The sequence below is a fragment of the Salvelinus namaycush genome, chromosome 33 (genome assembly GCF_016432855.1).
Source record: "Salvelinus namaycush isolate Seneca chromosome 33, SaNama_1.0, whole genome shotgun sequence".
Lineage (NCBI taxonomy): Eukaryota > Metazoa > Chordata > Actinopteri > Salmoniformes > Salmonidae > Salvelinus > Salvelinus namaycush.
Window position 1 is genome coordinate 26,400,918 of NC_052339.1, and position 23,822 is coordinate 26,424,739.

Here is a 23,822-nt window from a genome sequence, read left to right on the forward strand (position 1 = left end):
AGCCCCATCTCTCTCCCCTTCTCCCTCCCTCACTCTGTTCCCTCACTCACTCCCTCCGTCCTCTCCTCTGTCACCAGCCTCATCCTCTCTCTCCTCTTCTCCCTCCCTCCCTCACTCACTCGGTTCCCTCACTCACTCCCTCCGTCCTCTCCTCTGTCACCAGCCTCATCTCTCTCTCCTTCTCCCTCCCTCACTTTTCCCTCACTCCCTCCGTCCTCTCCTCTGTCACCAGCCCCATCTCTCTCCCCTTCTCCCTCCCTCACTCTGTTCCCTCACTCACTCCCTCCGTCCTCTCCTCTGTCACCAGGCTCATCTTCTCACTCTCTGGATCATCCTTATCCTCTGCATTTCTCCTCATCTTCATCTGTCTCTGTCCTCTGTTCCCTCCCTCCCTGATACTGTAATTATTCTAATTGGTGATATAATTGTGTTTTAATGTATATTTTTCCCCAGTAGCTCCAACATAGTTATCGTCGCTGGTTGCTTCTCTGGAGAGGACCAGAAAGAAATGTTTAACTGCGATAAGGATATCTGTTTTCTTAAATGGCGGTGGCACTGGGAAATGTTTTTCTTTCGGCCTTCTGTGACAGTGTTGATCATGGAGAGAGTGATACAGCATAATACGATGAGTGCCCCCCCACACACCACACACACACCCTACTTTTCCTCACTCACACATTAGCAAGTTACTTGTTTGTTACAGTACGATGGAAGCACCATTGAGATAAACCATTTTAAATGGTTTGTTTTGAGCATTTTTATTAAAAAAAATTTCACCTTTATTTAACCAGATAGACCAGTTGAGAACAAGCATGATCGATTGTAATACATGGTTTATGATGGTGTACTGTAGTTTTGTATAGCATGTCTCTACAGTACTGGGCTGCTCAAATTACATTTAGTTTGAATAGTTCTCCATTCAGGTCATGGAAGCCATTTTCTTAAGTAGGTGGCATGAATATGCTTCCACAGGCCCTCATCAGCTCCTATTACACACTGTTTCCTGGTATAGCCTTTGAGAGGAATCTCAACGTCGTTGGAGACCATTTTAAGATGATCCTATACGTTTCCTATTCAAGGACTCATAACTAGTGGTAGAATTTCATATCTCTGTGTCCATGTGCTTTTCTTCTTGTCAGAAGCACAGATGGGAGCTTAAAAAAATGCCAATCTTGGAGAACTATGTGGAACTCTAACCATGCTCCCACTAGTTTCCTTATTCCTACCAGAGACAGCACACAGACTAACACGGCTTGTTCTTAATACTGCTGCTTTGGTTTCTTTTTAGTGTCGTGACAGGCTTTCTTAGGAGTTTCCTTAGAGGCCCCACACTGAGTAAGCATGTGAGGACCTCAGGGCATAGCAGGCGACTGTTCTGAGAGGAAGTGGGATGACGTAGATGATCTGTGATACGAGAGGTTCAACAGGGTAATATGGAGCACCATTTTTGGTCACAGAGTGTCACATAGTCTATTTATGTTTTAAGGTTCACACTAAAAGACTGGGAGGATGACATGGTAATACGATTAGCTATCTATCCGTATCTTACTTGACACCCCGCCGCCATATGACAGGGTAAATAAAGTGTGGGGGATCCCTGTGGAGCTGACTGTAGTTTCAGCCCTGATTATCAGTGAAATGAGGTTTGGGTATCCAGTGACACTATCAAAATAAACAGTATGGAGCTCAAGTCCAGATCCTCCAGCCTCTCAGATCTCCCTGACACTGCTGCTAACTAATCTCTGAGGAGCACTGTTTAGATTAAGTCTTGGTTGAAATATCCTATTTAACCATTAACCCTGACTATGTCGGACGGCTATGATGTGATATGCTTTGGGTGGCAGCCTGCTTTGGGTGCGTGGCTGCCTGCTTTGGGTGCGTGGCTGCCTGCTTTGGGTGCGTGGCTGCCTGCTTTGGGTGCGTGGCTGCCTGCTTTGGGTGCGTGGCTGCCTGCTTTGGGTGCGTGGCTGCCTGCTTTGGGTGCGTGGCTGCCTGCTTTGGGTGCGTGGCTGCCTGCTTTGGGTGCGTGGCTGCCTGCTTTGGGTGCGTGGCTGCCTGCGCCAGTCACAAACACATTATCTGGGGTTGTGTTATTTTCTCCGTCATCCCTCTACCCCGCAGTCCAAAAGAGAAGTAAAAACAGAAAAGAGTCTGGATCGAAATCAAAACTAAACAGCTTGGCATGAAAGCGAGCGACAGGAGCCTGGGAGAAGGGATTTCCCAGAGTTCATCAGCGGTGAAGCAGCCTAGCAGATGGTGATGGCCATGGAGCGAGTGGTTTTTATTATTATGGTGGAAGAGACTAACACTGTGCTCCCTGCCTGCCTCCCTTCCCCTAGCCTTCCTGCCTGCCGTCGGCCCACTGAAGGGGTCTGGAGAGTGGAGACTCAACAGGGGGTGAGATGGGATGGCCAGGGCTGAGGGGTTAAAACAATAGCACCAGGTGGTGGCTCTGCTCGGTGGTGGGAGGATTCAACAGCTTGGCTAACTCTCTGGGGACGTGCATCACGGATCCTCTTTTGCTGATGCGATATGGTGCCACTGGGTGTTGGGGCTCTTAAACGAGCCACAGACAGGTTAGGCATCTCCTCTCTGTCAGTGTGTGTGTGTGTGGTGTTATAGGTTTGACCGCGTTAGAGAGATTATTCGACTAACAGGTCAGATCACTCTCTGATCACGCCTCTCAAGGCTTAAACAATTGTTGATAGGATTGAACAAAGGTCTGCATCCACACGGGACATTGCCTAGAGTTTCCAGTGGATATAAAATGTCAGGCCCAGGGTTTCTGTAATCCCCTAGCTGGAATAATGTCAGGCTCAGGGTTTCTGTAATCCCCTAGCTGAAATAATGTCAGGCACAGGGTTTCTGTAATCACCTAGCTGGAATAATGTCAGGCCCAGGGTTTCTGTAATCCCCTAGCTGGAATAATGTCAGGCCCAGGGTTTCTGTAATCCCCTAGCTGGAATAATGTCAGGCCCAGGGTTTCTGTAATCCCCTGCCTGGAATAATATCAGGCCCAGGGTTTCTGTAATCCCCTAGCTGGAATAATATCAGGCCCAGGGTTTCTGTAATCCCCTAGCTGGAATATGGCCATTTGGTTTCTTTCATTTCTTTATTGGCTGAATCAACAGAAATGTACCAGTACTGAGTGTGTGTGTGTGGCTGGGGTCTCATGGTACTCACCCTTCCCACCTCCACCAGGTTGGTCACCATGACAATAGTTGCCGTGTTCTCCTGCCACACCATCCTCCAGAAGTCGTAGACAGTCTCCTGCATGGGCCCTGAGAGAAAGAGAACAGGAGGGAGAGGTTGAGTGTACGTAAAGCCCTTTGTGATCATACTGATAGCAATGTTATCTACAGTGCCTTCAGAAAGTATTCAAACCCCCTTTTCCACATTTTGTTGTGTTGCAAAGTGCGATGTTTTAGGTTATTGTCCTGCTGAAAGGTGGATTTTTCTCCCTAGTCTTTGCCGATGACAAGCATATCCATAACATAATAGAGCTTGAAAAAATGAAGAATCGTATTCAGTGATGTGTTGGATTTACCTCAAACATAATGACATAATGCTTTGTATTCATTTCTTTGCCACATTTTTTGCAGTTATATTTTGGTGCCTTATTGAAAACAGGATGCATGTTTTGGATTTTTTAAAATTCTGTATAGGCTTCCTTATTTTCACTCTGCCATTTAGGGTAGTAACTACAACATTGATCCATCGTCAATTTTCTCCTATCACAGCTAATTAAACTAACTGTTTTATAGTCATCATTGGCCTCATGGTGAAATCCCTGAGCGGTTTCCTTCCGTCCCATTGACACACCATCCAAAGTGTAATTAATAACTTCACCATGCTCAAAGGGATATTCAATGGAAGAGGTTTAAAAAATATATATTTTTATTTTTTACCCATCTACCAATGGGTGCCCTTATTTGTGAGGCATTGGAAAACCTCCCAGGTCTTTGTGGTTGAATCGGTGTTTGAAATTCACTCCTCGATTGAGGGACCTTACAGATAATTGTATGTGTGGGGAACAGAGATGAGGTAGTCATTCAAAAATCATGTTAAACACTATTATTGCACACAGAGGGAGTCAATGCAACTTGTGACTTGTTAAGCACATTTTTACTCCTGAACTTATTTAGGCTTGCCATAACAAAGGGGTTGAATACTTATTGACTCAAGACATTTCAGCTTTTCATTTTTAATTAATTATTAATAATTTCAAAAAACATAATTCCACTTTGACATTATGGGGTATTGTGTGTAGGCCAATAACCCAACATCTCAATTTAATCCATTTTAAATTCAGGCTGTAAAATCAAAATGTGTGAAAAGTCAAGGGATGTGAATACCTTCTGAAGGCACTATGATATCAATGTTATCAATGACACCAACGCAAGTGGTTTTTTCCACTCAAGTATTGTCAATATTGCTGTCAGACCTGCAACTCATTTGTCTGTCTCATCACCCACGTCTTAGACCAGGTTACTGTCATACTGATTTGATGCTCATCACATCCCTTACATTTGTCCATTGGTTGCTTTCTGAGCATGAAAAGTACACAGGTTCAGCTGATTAACACCTTGTTTTTCCCAGTTGAACCTGATCAAAACGGAACACAGGCGCTGTGTGCCTGTGTATTCTGATCACTGTTGACAGGGGAATCAACTAATGCCTGGATCTAAGTCCGCACACACAGACACACACGCCAACACAAGCTGAATGACAAGGTAGGGGGATAGCAGTATGTACACACTCTCAATTAACTCCTACACACTTTAATGTGGGCCGTGTTTCAGATTGCGCCGAGCAATGAAGGATCCCTGCAAGGAAGAATTACTCATTTAATTAATTCAAATAAACATTATTTTTAATTAACTGGCAAATGTGAAAAATGACTTTTGACGAGCTAATTAGCTCCTGCAAATCTGTGTGTGTGTGTTCTCGAGAGCTGCGACGCGTGTACCTCCAGCCATGGCAAACTGCGTCCAAGAGCTAAACCACACACACACACACATACACACACAGCTCACTGCAGATGTTCCATATTCATGCTCAAACAAACAGCCGCATTACCAAACACTTGTGTCGCTCGAGAATCCTCCTGGTGTGACATTGCCGGGTGCCTCTAGTGCGAGCAAGCCACTTTTCTCATTAGCGATGCCAGGCTCCATGTTCTCCTGGTATTCATGACCATCTCTCCTAGGAACAAGAGCTTTGTGTGTCAGGCCAATACACTCCCTGTTCTCCTCTGCCCGCCTTTGCACCTCCTGATAGCATCACCAGCCTATGCTCCTTTTTTTGCTTCTTTACTATAAACTTACTATCTTTAAGGCAGATTTAGTTCAATTCAGGTTTGGATTCAATTCGATATTTCTGAATGTAATTCAATTCGACCCATGAACTGACATTTGAATTGGCTACACCCCACAGGAAGCACAATTTGAATTGGAATTAATTTCAAAACAATTCAAAGAGACATGAAACATATGAGTCTTATTCCTTTGACAAATATTTTGCCAAAAGCATCTGACACCTCGTACTAAAGAAATACAGATACCATTTCAAGTATTAGCTTGATTATTACTCACAGTGTCAAATAGTCATTCGTTAGTATTTTTGTCATGAGAAGAGGTTCCATTCTGGAGTGTTTGATCTAACACATACTTGGATATGCATTGTTGTTTAATATGTAATTGCAGGTGAATTAGGAGTTATTATAGACAGAATGCAAAAAGACCTCTATAATTATTTTAAAAATAGTTTTGGTAGAATTGAGTTTTGAAAATGAAACTTTTCAACAGGTATTGGTAACCATACTCGATGAGCACAATGATGGAATAAATTATCCATTTGAATTTCAATGAATTTCACTGAATTCTACTTATTTTCATTCAAATTAAATACAAATTATGCTTCCTGTAGGGTGTGCCTAATTAAAAAAATATATATATTGGAATTTAAGACAAAATTCACAACTCAATTCAGAATTGACATCAACAGTGGTTCAATCAGTGGTTCAACCGTGGTTCAATCAGAACAGTGGTTTGTCTTACAGTTCCTCATCCACTCAGGGATAGGAATGTTTTTCTCTCTGAGAAAGTAGTGATGATATGCAGATGATATGATAAATGCCCAGTGCACAGCGTATTCCTGGAGGATTGATCTCCCAACTCTTTCCATCTAAGAGCGCTATGCTAGTACTCTCCCCTTCCCTCCCCCCTCCCCCCTTATGCAGATACTTTGTGAACTTGCAGGACACTTGCCGACCAAAACAGTAATCTGTGTTGACACGGCGTTAAGAGCGTGTGGCGAAAGAAAATCTCGGCGGAGAAGAGAAGCAGAGCGGCTGGTGTCGTCGTCTGGGAGAAGAAAAAGTGACATCATTTTACAGATACAGTAAATGGCCGAGCGCAGCAGAGGGTGAAGTCAAGTCAGGCAATTAGATGTGGAGAAGAGCTTCTCCCATAGTGCACTGGGGGAATAGGACAAGGAAGCAGGAGAAAAAGCTAAACAAAAGCTCCACAGACAGCCCGAGTGGACAGGCTGTCAGAGGCGAGGCTCTGTCCGTGAGGAGACTGGAATGCTTCTCATCTTGCTACACGGAGAGACACAGACAGACTGCTGGGATTCTTCAGGAGGAAGAGAGACCAGGCTACTTTTTCTCACCTTTTTTTCCCCTAGAAAGAGGAATGTGCAAGGCAGCCAGGGGTTGTGTGAGGGGATAGTTAATGTGTATGTGTCTACTTAAAACATTTGAAAAAGTGTTGGAATATTGATCTGGTAATAAAGGTGATATGTATTGTATCAATTATATTGTATTAAAAAGGCTAACCGACCAAAAGGGGTGGATGGAGAAAATGCAGCTGCTCGGACAAAGTGTATGAACGCCGTTGACTGACAAGCGTCCGATTGGCCTGCAGCACATATGAGCCTTTCAACTGGACAACGGCTTAGTTACTGTTTTCCGCTCTCGCTCCCCGCTTTGAAACTCTTTTAAAGTTGCAAACACCAACATAACATATATGTAAAAAAAGGCCAATTCTGTCTGAGGCCGGTGTGTTCCATTATTTTCTTTCGTATTCAATGTATATAATGACTAAGTGTAACGGATGTGAAATGGCTAGCTAGTTAGCGGGTACGCGCTACTAGCGTTTCAATCAGTTACGTCACTTGCTCTGAAACCTAGAAGTAGTGTTGCACCTTGCTCTGCAAGAGCCGCGGCTTTTGTGGAGCGATGGGTAACGATGCTTCGTGGGCGACCGTTGTTGATGTATGCAGAGGGTCCCTGGTTCGCGCCCGGGTCGGGGCGAGGGGACGTACTAAAGTTATACTGTTACATAAGTACAGTAAGTATTGCATAGTCTCATAAAATAGGATAGAGGTCAACCCTCTCCTAGTACAGCCATGTTATTTTCTGCTTCCTGTATACAGCCATGTTATTTTCTACTCCCTGTATACAGCCATGTTATTTTCTACTCCCTGTATACAGCCATGTTATTTTCTACTCCCTGTATACAGCCATGTTATTTTCTACTCCCTGTATACAGCCATGTTATTTTCTACTCCCTGTATACAGCCATGTTATTTTCTACTCCCTGTATACTGTGCGACGACCCTCCCACTCTGTCTGCCAATTTTTTTCTCTTTGCGCTTGTTTTCCTTAAAAGGATGTCAGTGGGTGGAGCTGGGAGGGTCGTCAGCGAAATGGGACACACCTGGGCTCGGGTGTCCCCCAGGATAAATGCACCTCTTCCCCATTCATTGGGGAGACTCTCTCCATGCAGACACTGATAGATTTTGGTTGTGGTATTTTTGTGGCTGTTTTTGTTTGTTTGCGTTGGCACCTTTCAACACCCCTCATTATCACATGTAAACACGCAACCACTCCCTTACACTACTGACTACACACACACCATTGTTAATTGTATTTAGTTTACTTTAGTTAATAAATATATTTTGTTATTCCTTATCTCCACGTTGTCTCGCTTTTTGTTACTAACTTTGAGCCGGTTTGTGACAACAGACATGTTATTTTCTACTCCCTGTATACAGCCATGTTATTTTCTGCTCCCTGTATACAGCCATGTTATTTTCTACTCCCTGTATACAGCCATGTTATTTTCTACTCCCTGTATACAGCCATGTTATTTTCTACTCCCTGTATACAGCCATGTTATTTTCTACTCCCTGTATACAGCCATGTTATTTTCTACTCCCTGTATACAGCCATGTTATTTTCTACTCCCTGTATACAGCCATGTTATTTTCTACTCCCTGTATACAGCCATGTTATTTTCTACTCCCTGTATACAGCCATGTTATTTTCTACTCCCTGTATACAGCCATGTTATTTTCTGCTCCCTGTATACAGCCATGTTATTTTCTGCTCCCTGTATACAGCCATGTTATTTTCTACTCCCTGTATACAGCCATGTTATTTTCTGCTCCCTGTATACAGCCATGTTATTTTCTACTCCCTGTATACAGCCATGTTATTTTCTACTCCCTGTATACAGCCATGTTATTTTCTACTCCCTGTATACAGCCATGTTATTTTCTACTCCCTGTATACAGCCATGTTATTTTCTACTCCCTGTATACAGCCATGTTATTTTCTACTCCCTGTATACAGCCATGTTATTTTCTACTCCCTGTATACAGCCATGTTATTTTCTACTCCCTGTATACAGCCATGTTATTTTCTGCTCCCTGTATACAGCCATGTTATGTTCTACTCCCTGTATACAGCCATGTTATTTTCTACTCCCTGTATACAGCCATGTTATTTTCTACTCCCTGTATACAGCCATGTTATTTTCTACTCCCTGTATACAGCCATGTTATTTTCTACTCCCTGTATACAGCCATGTTATTTTCTACTCCCTGTATACAGCCATGTTATTTTCTACTCCCTGTATACAGCCATGTTATTTTCTACTCCATGTATACAGCCATGTTATTTTCTACTCCCTGTATACAGCCATGTTATTTTCTACTCCCTGTATACAGCCATGTTATTTTCTACTCCCTGTATACAGCCATGTTATTTTCTACTCCCTGTATACAGCCATGTTATTTTCTACTCCATGTATATAGCCATTATTCACTGTGTATTTATTCCTCCTGTCACCATTTCTATTTTTTATTTTTTTATTTTATCTTTATCTCTGCATTGCTGGAAACAATGTAGTACACAGAGTCACACTACCAAGTCATAGTGGGGGCCGTTTTAGATGCTGGTCGGGTTCAGAGCGGCCAGGAGGGTGGCCGGGGCAGGCCATTATGCCAGGCCAACTAGACCAGACTGCAGAGTCTATTATGTCTCAATGGGCTGCCTTTAGTCGGAGTAAGCATGGAATGGAATTACCTTTGCGCGGCTGGCTGAGGAAACAGGGCCTCCGAGAACTGCACAACAATTAACTATCAATCAGAGAGCCCCTCCAGGGGGCTTGTTGGAAAAGCGGTCCTCTTGCACACAGCCAGCATCTGCCTGCCGGATTAACGCAGTTATAACACACACACCTTTAGACATGCACGTGCATGAATGCGCACACAAGGCCTATTCCATTTATTTATTACTGCCCTCTTCCTTTCTCATCCCTCGTTCTCTCTCCACCCCTCCTGCTCACACGGCTGATGACTTGTTTTAAGACGCTACATAACACGGCTTGGAAGGTGGAGAGGAGGTTGGTTAAAGAGAGGGGAGTCCCACAGCTTTTTACTTCCTATATATCCGTGTTGACAGTTCCGATGAGGCCGTCAGTCTGAACAGCAGACGGAAGAGTTGCATATCTGACAACAATACTGAAAATATTCAGACAAGAGAATGCCTATGGTGTGTTGCTGTTCTTACCTTGGGTAGAGATGTAGTGATTTGGTCTGTGGTAGCCCTGAAATCCGAAAGACAGAGCGAGAGAGAGAAACAAACTTTAAGCACACAGATGTCAGTCAAAAAGGTTTGAACACACAAAGGAATGCAGGATAATGGGCATATTTGTTAACTTGAGTCAAAAAGCAAAACCTGCTGCAGTGAAAACATATTTCAAAAGCAGCAGTGTGGTCTTAAATGACAAAATAATTCAAACCAATTAGAAAGAAAAGGTTGATTCGGCTTCCAGCAACTATAAAGTTAGTGAACACACATGTAAATAAGGATCATGATTTACATAAATTAACTTAAAACCCACACTAACACGCAGTTATATAAACAGTATTGCACTTTTCATGTAGCCTCATTTTTTGGCCAGCTAATAGTCTAACCATCGATCAAGCAAAATGATGTACTAAACATTCAAATCCTGTGTTGCTGCAGGATTATTTTGTTGTGACAATAGTGGTCAAATTAACATCCAACACACACGGTTGTACTATTCTTCCAATGCATATTGTGTGATTTATCTTCGTAATACGCTCAATCTCCTAGGGTTTACTCATTTGTCGAGCATCTTGTATTCTAGCAAGGCCTACCGTACAAAGTGGGAAGCTAAGCGTAAGCGTAAAGAGCCGTTCCCACACGCCACAAAGTGTGAGCCATTGTCTTCATCTGGTCCAGCTCTTAACACCGCCATATTTCATTTACCTCAACTGTAATTAACTTTCTCAATGTGGAATATAAAAGGACTGAATCAAACGGGAAAACTTAATCCCTCTACTCTGATAGGCTGGGCTCTCCGTCTCTCTGGGCTCTGACGGGCTCTCCGTCTCTCTGGGCTCTGACGGGCTCTCCGTCTCTCTGGGCTCTGACGGGCTCTCTGCCTCTCTGGGCTCTGTCTCTCTGGGCTCTGTCTCTCTGGGCTCTGTCTCTCTGGGCTCTGTCTCTCTGGGCTCTGTCTCTCTGGGCTCTGTCTCTCTGGGCTCTGTCTCTCTGGGCTCTGTCTCTCTGGGCTCTGTCTCTCTGGGCTCTGTCTCTCTGGGCTCTGTTTGCTGAGTGCACTGTTTAAATGATTTCTTTATATCTTGTCCACCATAAGAGTTGTTTATCCTCTTGCTCTACACACTATCGATGAATTCTCACCGTGGGAGCACACATGGTGAGGAAAATCGACGATAGAGTTAGTTAGCGAGAGGCTATTAGGAGAAGGGTTCATTGACTGGTCACGTATTCTGTGTGATCATCATGGTGGAAGAAAGGTTTCGACGCTCTTCTGAAATTCGACTTCATTGGGATCTGTTGAGTCTGTGCCTAGAAGACAAGCAGCACTCACTAAAGTGCTGCAGAGCTCACTGACTGACTGCGCCACACACAAACACTAGCCTGGTTCCAGATCTGTGCTAATTAGCCAACTTCTATGGTCGTCGTCATGCAAGACAGCACAAACAGATCTTGGACCAGGCTACAGAAACACTCGGGAGGGAGCAGCAAGCCAGACAGAGTCTGAAGGGAGAGGAGAGGTTCAGCGGAGGGAGATAGTGTACATTACATATACAAGTCTTCAGGCCGTGTCCTGATAGGAGTCCCTTGGGGGTCAGGCTGTAAGTAGCTTCATCAGCTAACCTGCAGAGCGGCTAGACGAACCGCAGAATGCTAATTCAACACAACACACACAGGACTGTACACAGACACACGACTGGACACAGACACACGACTGGACACAGACACACGACTGGACACAGACACACGACTGGACACAGACACACGACTGGACACAGACACACGACTGGACACAGACACACGACTGGACACACAAACACCCAAAATGTATTTCTGCTATGTTCTTATGAGCACTGTAAGACTGATTCTTAGGAAATTGATTTGGTGGGATGACAAATCCTTATTTCAAATGCAAAATGTCCATTAAGTTTCTAGGGACAACATCTTAACAGACGTAACAATAACGTAGCAACAACGTAGCAACAACGTAACAGATGTCACTCTACATAATGTCCTTGTAATCACACAGCCCAGACCCAAACAACAATCACGTATGCAAATAGAAATGGCTCTGGAGAACTTCTGGTTATGGAGAACTATAAGAACAGGCGGTACCCAAGCAAGACAGCGAGGACTAAGATGTTTCGGCTCTAACACTTAGATAGTCCTCTATTGACAATGAGAGCCGCTGCTTTCATAATTATCTCTTTATCGATCTCCGAGCACCTGCACTGCAAATTTACACTCATTTACCTTTGAAGAGGAGGAAGCTAACCCTAATGTTGCTAATGACAAATGAAGGCAAAGCTCAGAGTGGAGGTAGAGGGGGAGGCGAGGAGGAAGCTAGGAGGTAGAGGGGGAGGCGAGGAGGAAGCTAGGAGGTAGAGGGGGAGGCGTGAAGGAGGAGGCGAGGAGGTAGAGGGGGAAGCGAGGAGGAAGCTAGGAGGTAGAGGGGGAGGCGTGGAGGAAGCTAGGAGGTAGAGGGGGAGGCGTGGAGGAAGCTAGGAGGTAGAGGGGGAGGCGTGAAGGAGGAGGCAAGGAGGTAGAGGGGGAGGCGAGGAGGTAGAGGGGGAGGCGTGGAGGAGGAGGCGAGGATGTAGAGGGGGAGGCGAGGAGGTAGAGGGGGAGGCGAGGAGGAGGAGGTGAGGATGTAGAGGGGGAGGCGAGGAGGTAGAGGGGGAGGCGTGGAGGAGGAGGCGAGGATGTAGAGGGGGAGGCGAGGAGGTAGAGGGGGAGGGGAGGAGGTAGAGGGGGAGGCGTGGATGTAGAGGGGGAGGCGAGGAGGTAGAGGGGGAGGGGAGGAGGTAGAGGGGGAGGCGTGGATGTAGAGGGGGAGGCGAGGAGGTAGAGGGGGAGGGGAGGAGGTAGAGGGGGAGGCGTGGATGTAGAGGGGGAGGGGAGGAGGTAGAGGGGGAGGCGAGGAGGTAGAGGGGGAGGCGAGGAGGTAGAGGGGGAGAAGAGGAGGTGGGGGAGGCGAGGAGGTGGGGGGAGGCGAGGAGGTGGGGGGAGGCGATAAGTATGCATGGGGTGGTTGGTTGGCGTGGTTAGCAGCGTGCCAGCTGGTTGACTGGAGAAAATAAAATGTACTCTGTCAACAGTGATAGCCAGGAGGGTAAACAAGGGGTGGGCTTTTAGCAAACCAACAATCCTACGAGCTGGACGTGACTGTGTGCAGACCGTAGAGTTGGACCAAGTATTCTAATTCTACAGACTGGACATCAGAAAGTGTTCTGACCTCTCGACTTTTTCCACATTTTGTTACATTATAGCCTTATTCTAAAATGTATTAAATAGTTTTTTTTCCGCATCAATCTACACACAATACCCCATAATGACAAAGCAAAAACAGGTTTTTGGAAACTTTTTTTTTTTACACCTTTTTTCTCCCCAATTTTGTGGTATCCAATTGGTAGTTACAGTCTTGTCTTATTGCTGCAACTCCCGTACGGACTTGGGAGAGGCGAAGGTCGAGAGCCATGCGTCCTCCGAAACACAACCCAACCAATCCGCACTGCTTCTTAACACAATGCCAACTTAACCCGGAAGCCAGTCGCACCGATGTGTCGGAGAAAACACCGTGCACCTAGCGACCGTGTCAGCGTGCACTGCGCTCGGCCCGCCACAGGAGTCTCTAGTGCGTGATGGGAAAAGGACATCCTTGCCGGCCAAACCCTCCCCTAACCAGGACCACGCTGGGCGAATTGTGCGCCGATTTTCCACAGGTGGACTCCAATCAAGTTGTAGAAACATCTCAAGGATGATCAATGGAAACAGGATGCACCTGAGCTCAATTTCAAGACTCATAGCAAAGGGTCTGAATACTTATGTAAATAAGGTATCTGTATTTTTTGTATAGCCATTTTAGAATAAGGCTGTAACGTAACAAAATGTGGAAAAAAGTCAATGGGTCTGAAAACTTTCCAAAGGCACTGTATATATCCCTATTTTGAGGGGAAGAGGAGGATTGGGGGTCTATAAGCAGTAGCCTTGCCATGATCTCATTCCTCCTGAGAGCTATGCGCACACACATGCTGGCTGACCTTTCTGTCTAACCCTGGCTGGTGTTGTACTTACATCCACGTAATTTGCATTAATGTAGTCAGAGCTCTGCTCTCCCTCGATGGCCTGCAGCCGGACACGGGAGTGATCATCTGGAGGAAGACAGGACAGAGAGAGAAACAAGGGCCCCATTAGTCATACGAACGAGACGGAGAGGAAAACACTGGTAGGCCATCCCTGTGGAGGATAGGGACTATGAAGTTTAAGGTCATCAACTCCTGCAGGTACAACTACCAGGTCACTGTGTTTTTCTCTGACATATGCCCTATAGAAGGAAGCCTTTTCCTGGTTTAATAAGTCATTAGGGTACAAGTCAACGGTGGTGTGGAAGTGAACTACGCTAGCACTGTTCAGTTTCAGTTCTCCTTTAGGTTTGGGATTCACAGAGAATGATCTGGACCCAGTGAAAGAGTACAAATCACCAGATAGTTGCCGAGAATAAGCTTTGGTAAATCAACCATAGTGAAGTGTGCCTCTACTTAATCAAAATCACCACGACAGAGCTCTGTTATGAAACAAGTGTCTTTCCATTAGTCAAAATAATTCAATTTGACTAATAGGAGAGATCTCCTCTGTTCTCTCTTTCTCTCCAATTTCACAGAGGAGATGCTAACTCACTCTGAATGATTTATTCACTTTAATTATTACAGCCGGCAGAAAACTGTCAGTCCATCCAACATGCCCTGCAGCTAATTGGCCGCCGCGCCGGGTGGAGAACTGTGATTGGTCGGTTGCTCATTTGCAGAGACAGGAAGTGTCCGGAATCTTATTGCCGTGGAAATGACAGGGGCGGTCTCCTCGTTGGGGGACTGGTATAGCTGTGAGGGTGGTGTGTGTGTGTGTGTGACACCCTCGGCAATGTCTCAAGCCCAGAACTGAAATTGTTCCCAAGTCAGGGCTCATTTTCATAATTGCAAAGGCAATTAGTACTGTCTGTGTGTATATGTCTGATAAGATGTCAGTTGTCGTGACAATCACAGCTTAAAGATGACATTTTCAGGAAGAGAATGATCGCAGTTCTCATAGTTAACATTCAGTAGAACCATTTCATATGTTCCAAACTATACACTGCTCTAAAAGGACAAACAATACAGCCTTGACATTTTTCACAATAATGTTCACAAATAGGCCCACACTGAGAATTCATATCTAACTGAGGGATTTGACTGACAAGACAAAAAAAAAAGAATTGTTTGTACCCACATGCAATGATGTTTCCGTATCGGTTCTTCATCCTGTTCTCGTCTTTCTTGGCAGAGTCCCATGGTGCAGACTGTCCTTCAAAGAAGCTCTGTGGAGGGAAGGAACGAAAGAGAGAGAAACAGAATAGAGAGAGAGAGGGGGGAACAGAGAGAGAAAGTGTTAAACAGGAGGACATGAAAGGTTCAAAGGGTTAGGAGGTCAGTTCTTTACATGGACAGCACAGCTCAGCCGTGGATCCTTTCCAGTCAAAACAGAGATATATCCCCATCATTATTAAAGATGAGAGGAGGCAGGAGAACGGCCTTCTGGGAGCGATGTCAGAGAAGGTGCCCATTAGGCCACCACTGAAGCCAATCAGAATCTCCCTAACCTCACCGAGGTAGAACACCAGTCCACCTTTCAAACGGTACCCACATACTCCTCTGAAAGACTAGTCCCCGAAACATACCAGAAGATGAAATAGAACACACACACACGCCTGATCAAAAAACTCTGCTCGAGCACAGCACCTCATGATTTATTCATAGTATGAGTTTTTAGGAATTCTGATCTTACACCAGAACACCCAATTAGGACTAATTATGAAAAGAAAATGTCATTGCTGGAGTGGTGCTGTTGATTAATGGTTCTTTACCCAGGCTAGGGGCTACTGCTTTCCCCCTGTAAGTTAATGTCTCCTCCACTTCCCCCCAAAATCACCTCTCCAAAGAGTGTCAGGACGTATAAATGGATCCTAATGATGTCCTGTTATTTAGCCGTACCCATCCCACGCTCTATCCAATACCTCTCGCTCTCTCTTAGTCCCATCAGACAATTCATCTGATTAGATTTGATTGCTTGCAGTGGAACTTATATTTACCTGTAAATCCTACCCCTCCCCCCTCCCCCAGCTCTCTCACGCGCTTCTTCCTCTCAATGATATGACACGGAACTCGTTCCGAGAACAAGAAGCCTTGATCAGTCCTCTGAGTGGATAATAGTAACAGCTCAGTCCCCATGACGAGGAGCCTCTTCACACTGCCCCCTCCCACCCCACGGCATACGCAATGAGGGAAAAGGCACCACCACTCCAAATCAAATGATGGTGAACTTTTGGTATTTTCTGAAAGGTGGTGACTGGGATGCCTAAGGTGTGAAAATATGGCATTTATTAAAAGTCATCAATTGGCTCACACAGCCATGTGACTGAATGAGGATGAAGGAGTAATCAGAAGGGAGGGAATAAAGTTTGTATTTTCCTGAAGACGTCTTTGGTGTCGAGGGTCTCCGGCATTAATATGCAAACAATCCTTTGAGTACACATTTTGACGTCACCTTGAGATGAGCTTAAAAGACCAGCCTTCTCACCTGACCTTTACCAAGCACGGTTGGGTGTTGGAAAAACATGCCCTTACAGGTCTTGTTAACCGCAAGGGACACTTTGAAGAGAAGGCCATAGTTTAATGCAGATCACTTTCTCTCTCTCTGAATGTCTCAGAACTGGCTGCAGTAAAGAGGCATTAAACACAGTTTAACACATGTTGACAATAGTGCAGATGCTTAGTCTCCTCCCTCCATCTCCCTCTCTAGGTTTAGAGTTTCAAAGCGGTGCTGGTTTGTTATTCATTGCTGCCGTGTGTCTTTCAAGAGAGCTATCTTTTCATGTGCAAGACGTGACAAGGAGCTGCCCTGGCGAGCGAGGGAACCTGGGGAGGAGAGGATTGATAGAGAGAGATTCTCTCTCCCTTTCCCTCCCTCCAGAGGTGAGCGGTGTCAACGAGAAAAAAATTACTATAAAAAAAATCTGGAATTTGTCAAAATAGTTTGGGAAGAGACAGAAAACACAAAAAAATATGTGGTGTGAAGTGCACCGACACTGGCAGGTGTTCAACTATTCATTGTGTTACTTCATAATTTTTTCTAGTTCAGGTGTAATATTTGACTGCCAGAAATAATAGATTTGGCAACAATGTCTCTTGTGTTTGCAAGACTTCTACGAAATGTGCGGCTCGAGGGAAAATACAAAATTGGGTAACACACCATTTAATTTAAGACATGTTAGAGTTTGCAACATGCTTTTCTGAGCCTATTAAATCACCCAAAAGTTGGATATATAAAACATAATATTGAATTATTAACATCCATAGCAGCAAGCTGTGGGGGAATTACAAGTCAAATGGCTAGGAGGTAGCTCCAGGCTCCATCTATCCCCCTTGGCACTATCATACTAATCTACCATTGGCCAGGTTTTCCCACCACCCGCCAGTAACCCTTAACGTGATTGGTGGATGGTGGAAAGCCAGTAATGAATTCAAAGCCCTGCATACTCCCCCCCCCCCCCCTCAAACATTTTCAAAGTCTTATACAGATGATTTTCATGGAAGTAGAGCTACTGAGATGAGATCTATGGTCGGCTCTCACGAGACCAAATCCAAACAAAGGTGCTCTCTTACCCAAAATCTTATCCAAAACAAACAAGTGAAAACATTGTTCCTTCGGCTCACGGCAGCTTCTGAATGGCTGGGCACTGGTGTTCAGTCTCTCACTCACATGTGACACCCACCCCTTCTGATTCCCAAAACACCATTGAGATTTCACCCTTGACACTACTGACTACAGAGACTGAAAACCCTCCTCAGAGGCACCAGACGTGGTGGGTGCTCAGACAAAGCTTCAGCAGCAAAATGGCTCGTCTGCATTTTTACCCCACACAATAAACACACATAAACCCCACACATCAACACAAAGGCACATTTCAGCAATTAACATAATGCTTGGGAAGATGCTGCTCGAATGAAGCCAATCTGAGAAGAGAGAAACAAGTGTTATGATGATGTATTTTTAACATTGGAAAGTGTTTCAGAGTGAGATGGTGTAGTGGTTAGGGAGGTGGATATGAAGCAGGAATAGTAAGGGCTATTCATGAGTCAGGGTCACAGTAAAAGCACTATATTAATGGGTGTAGATACAACATAAGTTGATCTCAAGGAGTCAATTGGTTTCAACTATACTGAACACAAATATAAAATGCAACATGTAAAGTGTTGGTCCAATGTTTCATGAGCTGAAATAAAAGATCGCAGACATTTTCCATTCGCACAAAAAGCTTATTTCTCAACATTTTTGTGCACAATTTTTTTCCCATCCATGTTAGTGAGCATTTCTCCTTTGCCAAGATAATCCATCCACCTGACAAGTGTGGCATATCAATAAGCTGATTAAACAGCATGGTCATTACACAGGTGCACCTTGTGCTGGGGACAATAAAAGGCCACTCTAAAATGTGCAGTTTCGTCACACAACGCCACAGACGTCTCAAGTTTTGAGGCAGCGTGCAGTTGACTGCAGGAATGTCCATCAGAGCTGTTGCCAGAGATTGTAATGTTAATTTCTCTACCATAAGCCACCTCCAAAGTAGTTTTAGAGAATTTGGCAGTACGTCCAACCAGCCTCACAACCGCAGACCACGTGTAACCACGCCAGCCCAGGACCTCCACATCCGGTTTCTTTACCTGCAGGATCGTCTACCAGCCACCCGGAAAGCTGATGAAACTGTTGGTTTGCACAACCAAAGAATTTCTGCACAAACTGACAGAAACCATCTCAGGGAAGCTCATCTGTGTGCTCGTCGTCCTCACCAAGGTCTTGACCTGACTGCAGTTCGGCATCGTAATCAACTTCAGTGGCCACTGGCACACTGGAGAAGTGTGCTCTTCATGGATTTATCCCGGTTTCAACTGTACCGGGCAGACGGCAGACGGTACAGGCATCGTGTGGGCTAGCGGTTTGCTGAAGTCAACGTTGTGAACAGAGTGCCCCATGGTGGCGGTGGGATTATGGTATGGGCAGGCATAAGCTACGACAATGAACACAATTGCACTTTATCAATGGCAATTTGAATGCACAGAGATACTGTGACGAGATCCTGAGGCCCATTGTCGTGCCATTTTTAAGGTATCCGTATCCGTGTACCCATGTCTGTATTCCCAGTCATGTGAAATCCATAGATTAGGGCCTAATGCATTCATTTCAATTGACTGATTTCCACATATGAACTGTAACTCTTTGAAATTGTTGCATGTTGCATTTATATTTTTGTTCAGGGTAAGTATGATCAGAGTCTGCCAGTCTATCTTGTTGGTTATTTTTGGGATGTAAGTTATCATACCAAGAGAGCAAGTCTTTCATGACTTAAGAATTCAAATGGCGTCTGACTGCATTATCATCAACACAAATCAAATGTGTTTTTTTCCTTTGAAGCAGAGACAGGCCTGAACTACAGGAGAATCATTTACTGTGTGTCTGTGATGAATTGTCTACAAACACTTCCATTAGACAGGACCTCTGCTCTGTACTGTAGTGTCAACTTAACGTCACTCATTTCACCGTTCTTTGATTCTCATTGACCAGGTGGATTAAATCTCATCAGATACATTTTTTGTTGTTGTATTTTGTGGTTTGTTAAATGCATGTTTTTGGACAGACAACCAACAGCAGGTAAAGCATTATAATCAATATCAGGAACTATAGGTTGTGAGATAGCTGCATCTAGGGTTTCTGTAATACTGCGACAAAGCTACAATCTAAAAACATAGTTTACAATCAAACCAAAAAGGGGACTTGCTTACCTCGTTAATCTTTTCCATAGATAACGTTATGGAATAACAAGAAGCATGGAATCGGGGGAGAGATTAGAATTGATCAGTTTAGTGCTCGGCTCGTTGTGTTTAGAGAGAACATGAGAAGAGACAGTGGTAGCAGAAAAAAGTGAACGAAACGGGGGGGGGGGGGGGGGGCGGACACTACAATGATTCGCCGTCTCTAACTTGTAGAGGCATTACAAATAGAAAGGTAGAAAACAATAGAAAAACCGTGAAGAGAAGCACTTTCAGATGGAAGGGAGGAGGAAGAAGGGGAAGAAGCATCAATTATTCTGCACTCCGTATTTTTATGACTGGCAATACTGTATTATTACACTAGCAGCCTACCTAAGCCCTAAAAATCATCAATCTATATTCATAATGAATTGAGCCCTCAGGGAAGTCCCAAACCACAGGGCCAGCCCGGGGCATGGGAGATTGGATTATTGATCTGATCCCTGTGTTGTTTCATGTGTAAGTAGTGGGTATAGCAAAATAAAGTATAAGATGGGAGGGGGAATGGTGAATAGTTTATTACAGGTAAATACCAGTGGTGGGAAAAGTATCTAATTGTACCTAAAGTAAAGATACCTTAATAGAAAATGACTCAAGTAAAAGTGAAAGTCACCCAGTAAAATACTACTTGAGTATACGTCTAATTGTATTTGGTTTTAAATGTACTTAAGTATCAAAAGTAAATGTAATTCCAAAAATATACACTGCTCAAAAGAATAAAGGGAACACTTAAACAACACAATGTAACTCCAAGTCAATCACACTTCTGTGAAATCAAACTGTTCACTTAGGAAGCAACACTGATTGACAATAAATTGCACATGCTGTTGTGCAAATGGAATAGACAAAAGGTGGAAATTATAGGCAATTAGCAAGACACCCCCAATAAAGGAGTGGTTCTGCAGGTGGTGACCACAGACCACTTCTCAGTTTCTATGCTTCCTGGCTGATGTTTTGGTCACTTTTGAATGCTGGCGGTGCTTTCACTCTAGTGGTAGCATGAGACGGAGTCTACAACCCACACAAGTGGCTCAGGTAGTGCAGCTCATCCAGGATGGCACATCAATGCGAGCTGTGGCAAGAAGGTTTGCTGTGTCTGTCAGCGTAGTGTCCAGAGCATGGAGGCGCTACCAGGAGACAGGCCAGTACATCAGGAGACGTGGAGAAGGCCGTAGGAGGGCAACAACCCAGCAGCAGGACCGCTACCTCCGCCTTTGTGCAAGGAGGAGCACTGCCAGAGCCCTGCAAAATGACCTCCAGCAGGCCACAAATGTGCATGTGTCTGCTCAAACGGTCAGAAACAGACTCCATGAGGGTGGTATGAGGGCCCGACGTCCACAGGTGGGGGTTGTGCTTACAGCCCAACACCGTGCAGGACGTTTGGCAAATTCGCCACTGGCGCCCTGTGCTCTTCACAGATGAAAGCAGGTTCACACTGAGCACATGAGCACATGTGACAGACGTGACAGAGTCTGGAGACGCCGTGGAGAACGTTCTGCTGCCTGCAACATCCTCCAGCATGACCGGTTTGGCGGTGGGTCAGTCATGGTGTGGGGTGGCATTTCTTTGGGGGGCCGCACAGCCCTCCATGTGCTCGCCAGAGGTAGCCTGACTGCCATTAGGTATCGAGATGAGATCCTCAGACCCCTTGTGAGACCATATGCTGGTCAAATCAAATCAAATTTTATTTGTCACATACACATGGTTAGCAGATGTTAATGCGAGTGTAGCGAAATGCTTGTGCTTCTAGTTCCGACAATGCAGTAATAACCAACAAGTAATCTAACCTAACAATTCCACAACTACTACCTTATACACACAAGTGTAAAGGGATAAAGAATATGTACATAAAGATATATGAATGAGTGATGGTACAGAATGGCATAGGCAAGATGCAGTAGATGGTATAGAGTACAGTATATACATATGAGATGAGTAATGTAGGGTATGTAAACATAAAGTGGCATAGTTTAAAGTGGCTAGTGATACATGTATTACATAAAGATGGCAAGATGCAGTAGATGATATAGAGTACAGTATATACATATACATATGAGATGAGTAATGTAGGGTATGTAAACATTATATTAAGTGGCATTGTTTAAAGTGGCTAGTGGTACATTTTTACATAATTTCCATCAATTCCCATTATTAAAGTGGCTGGAGTTGAGTCAGTATGTTGGCAGCGGCCACTAAATGTTAGTGGTGGCTGTTTAACAGTCTGATGGCCTTGAGATAGAAGCTGTTTTTCAGTCTCTCGGTCCCTGCTTTGATGCACCTGTACTGACCTCGCCTTCTGGATGATAGCGGGGTGAACAGGCAGTGCCTTGGGTGGTTGTTGTCCTTGATGATCTTTATGGCCTTCCTGTGACATCGGGTGGTGTAGGTGTCCTGGAGGGCAGGTAGTTTGCCCCCGGTGACGCGTTGTGCAGACCTCACTACCCTCTGGAGAGCCTTACGGTTGTGGGCGGAGCAGTTGCCGTACCAGGCGGTGATACAGCCCGACAGGATGCTCTCGATTGTGCATCTGTAGAAGTTTGTGAGTGCTTTTGGTGACAAGCCGAATTTCTTCAGCCTGCTGAGGTTGAAGAGGCGCTGCTGCGCCTTCTTCACAACGCTGTCTGTGTGGGTGGACCATTTCAGTTTGTCCGTGATGTGTACACCGAGGAACTTAAAACTTTCCACCTTCTCCACTACTGTCCCGTCGATGTGGATAGGGGGGTGCTCCCTCTGCTGTTTCCTGAAGTCCACAATCACCTCCTTTGTTTTGTTGACGTTGAGTGTGAGGTTATTTTCCTGACACCACACTCCGAGGGCCCTCACCTCCTCCCTGTAGGCCGTCTCGTCGTTGTTGGTAATCAAGCCTACCACTGTAGTGTCGTCCGCAAACTTGATGATTGAGTTGGAGGCGTGCATGGCCACGCAGTCGTGGGTGAACAGGGAGTACAGGAGAGGGCTCAGAACGCACCCTTGTGGGGCCCCGGTGTTGAGGATCAGCGGGGTGGAGATGTTGTTACCTACCCTCACCACCTGGGGGTGGCCCGTCAGGAAGTCCAGGACCCAGTTGCACAGGGCGGGGTCGAGACCCAGGGTGGGTCCTTGGAGGGTACTATGGTGTTAAATGCTGAGCTCTAGTCGATGAACAGCATTCTCACATAGGTATTCCTCTTGTCCAGATGGGTTAGGGCAGTGTGCAGTGTGGTTGCGATTGCGTCGTCTGTGGACCTATTGGGTCAGTAAGCAAATTGGAGTGGGTCTAGGGTGTCAGGTAGGGTGGAGGTGATATGGTCCTTGACTAGTCTCTCAAAGCACTTCATGATGACGGAAGTGAGTGCTACGGGGCGGTAGTCGTTTAGCTCAGTTACCTTAGCTTTCTTGGGAACAGGAACAATGGTGGCCCTCTTGAAGCATGTGGGAACAGCAGACTGGGATAAGGATTGATTGAATATGTTCGTAAACACACCAGCCAGCTGGTCTGCGCATTCTCTGAGGACGCGGCTGGGAATGCCGTCTGGGCCTGCAGCCTTGCGAGGGTTAACACGTTTAAATGTTTTACTCACCTCGGCTGCAGTGAAGGAGAGCCCGCAGGTTTTGGTAGCGGGCCGTGTCAGTGGCACTGTATTGTCCTCAAAGCGAGCAAAAAAGTTATTTAGCCTGTCTGGGAGCAAGACATCCTGGTCCGCGACGGGGCTGGTTTTCTTTTTGTAATCCGTGATTGACTGTAGACCCTGCCACATACCTCTTGTGTCTGAGCTGTTGAATTGCGACTCTACTTTGTCTCTATACTGGGACTTAGCTTGTTTGATTGCCTTGCGGAGAGAATAGCTACACTGTTTGTATTCGGTCATGTTTCCGGTCACCTTGCCCTGGTTAAAAGCAGTGGTTCGCGCTTTCAGTTTCACGCGAATGCTGCCATCAATCCACGGTTTCTGGTTTGAGAATGGTTTAATCGTTGCTGTGGGTATGACATCGTCAATGCACTTTCTAATGAACTCGCTCACCGAATCAGCGTATTCGTCAATATTGTTGTTGGACGCAATGCGGAACAT

The 23,822-nt window shown here is 45.2% G+C and overlaps 1 protein-coding gene across 3 annotated transcripts in view; it reads right to left on the reverse strand.

Annotated features, from left to right (window-relative positions):
• The window catches only part of LOC120028099 (receptor-type tyrosine-protein phosphatase mu-like), a 305,294-nt gene that overhangs the window by 24,737 nt on the left and 256,735 nt on the right, over positions 1-23,822 (reverse strand). For all 3 annotated transcript variants that reach the window (XM_038973267.1, XM_038973266.1, XM_038973265.1), the window contains 4 exons: positions 15,140-15,227; positions 13,952-14,028; positions 9,860-9,896; positions 3,184-3,281 (listed from right to left, as the gene is read on the reverse strand). In XM_038973267.1, coding sequence (XP_038829195.1) covers positions 3,184-3,281; positions 9,860-9,896; positions 13,952-14,028; positions 15,140-15,227 — 300 coding nt within the window. The remainder of the gene's footprint in view (positions 1-3,183; positions 3,282-9,859; positions 9,897-13,951; positions 14,029-15,139; positions 15,228-23,822) is intronic.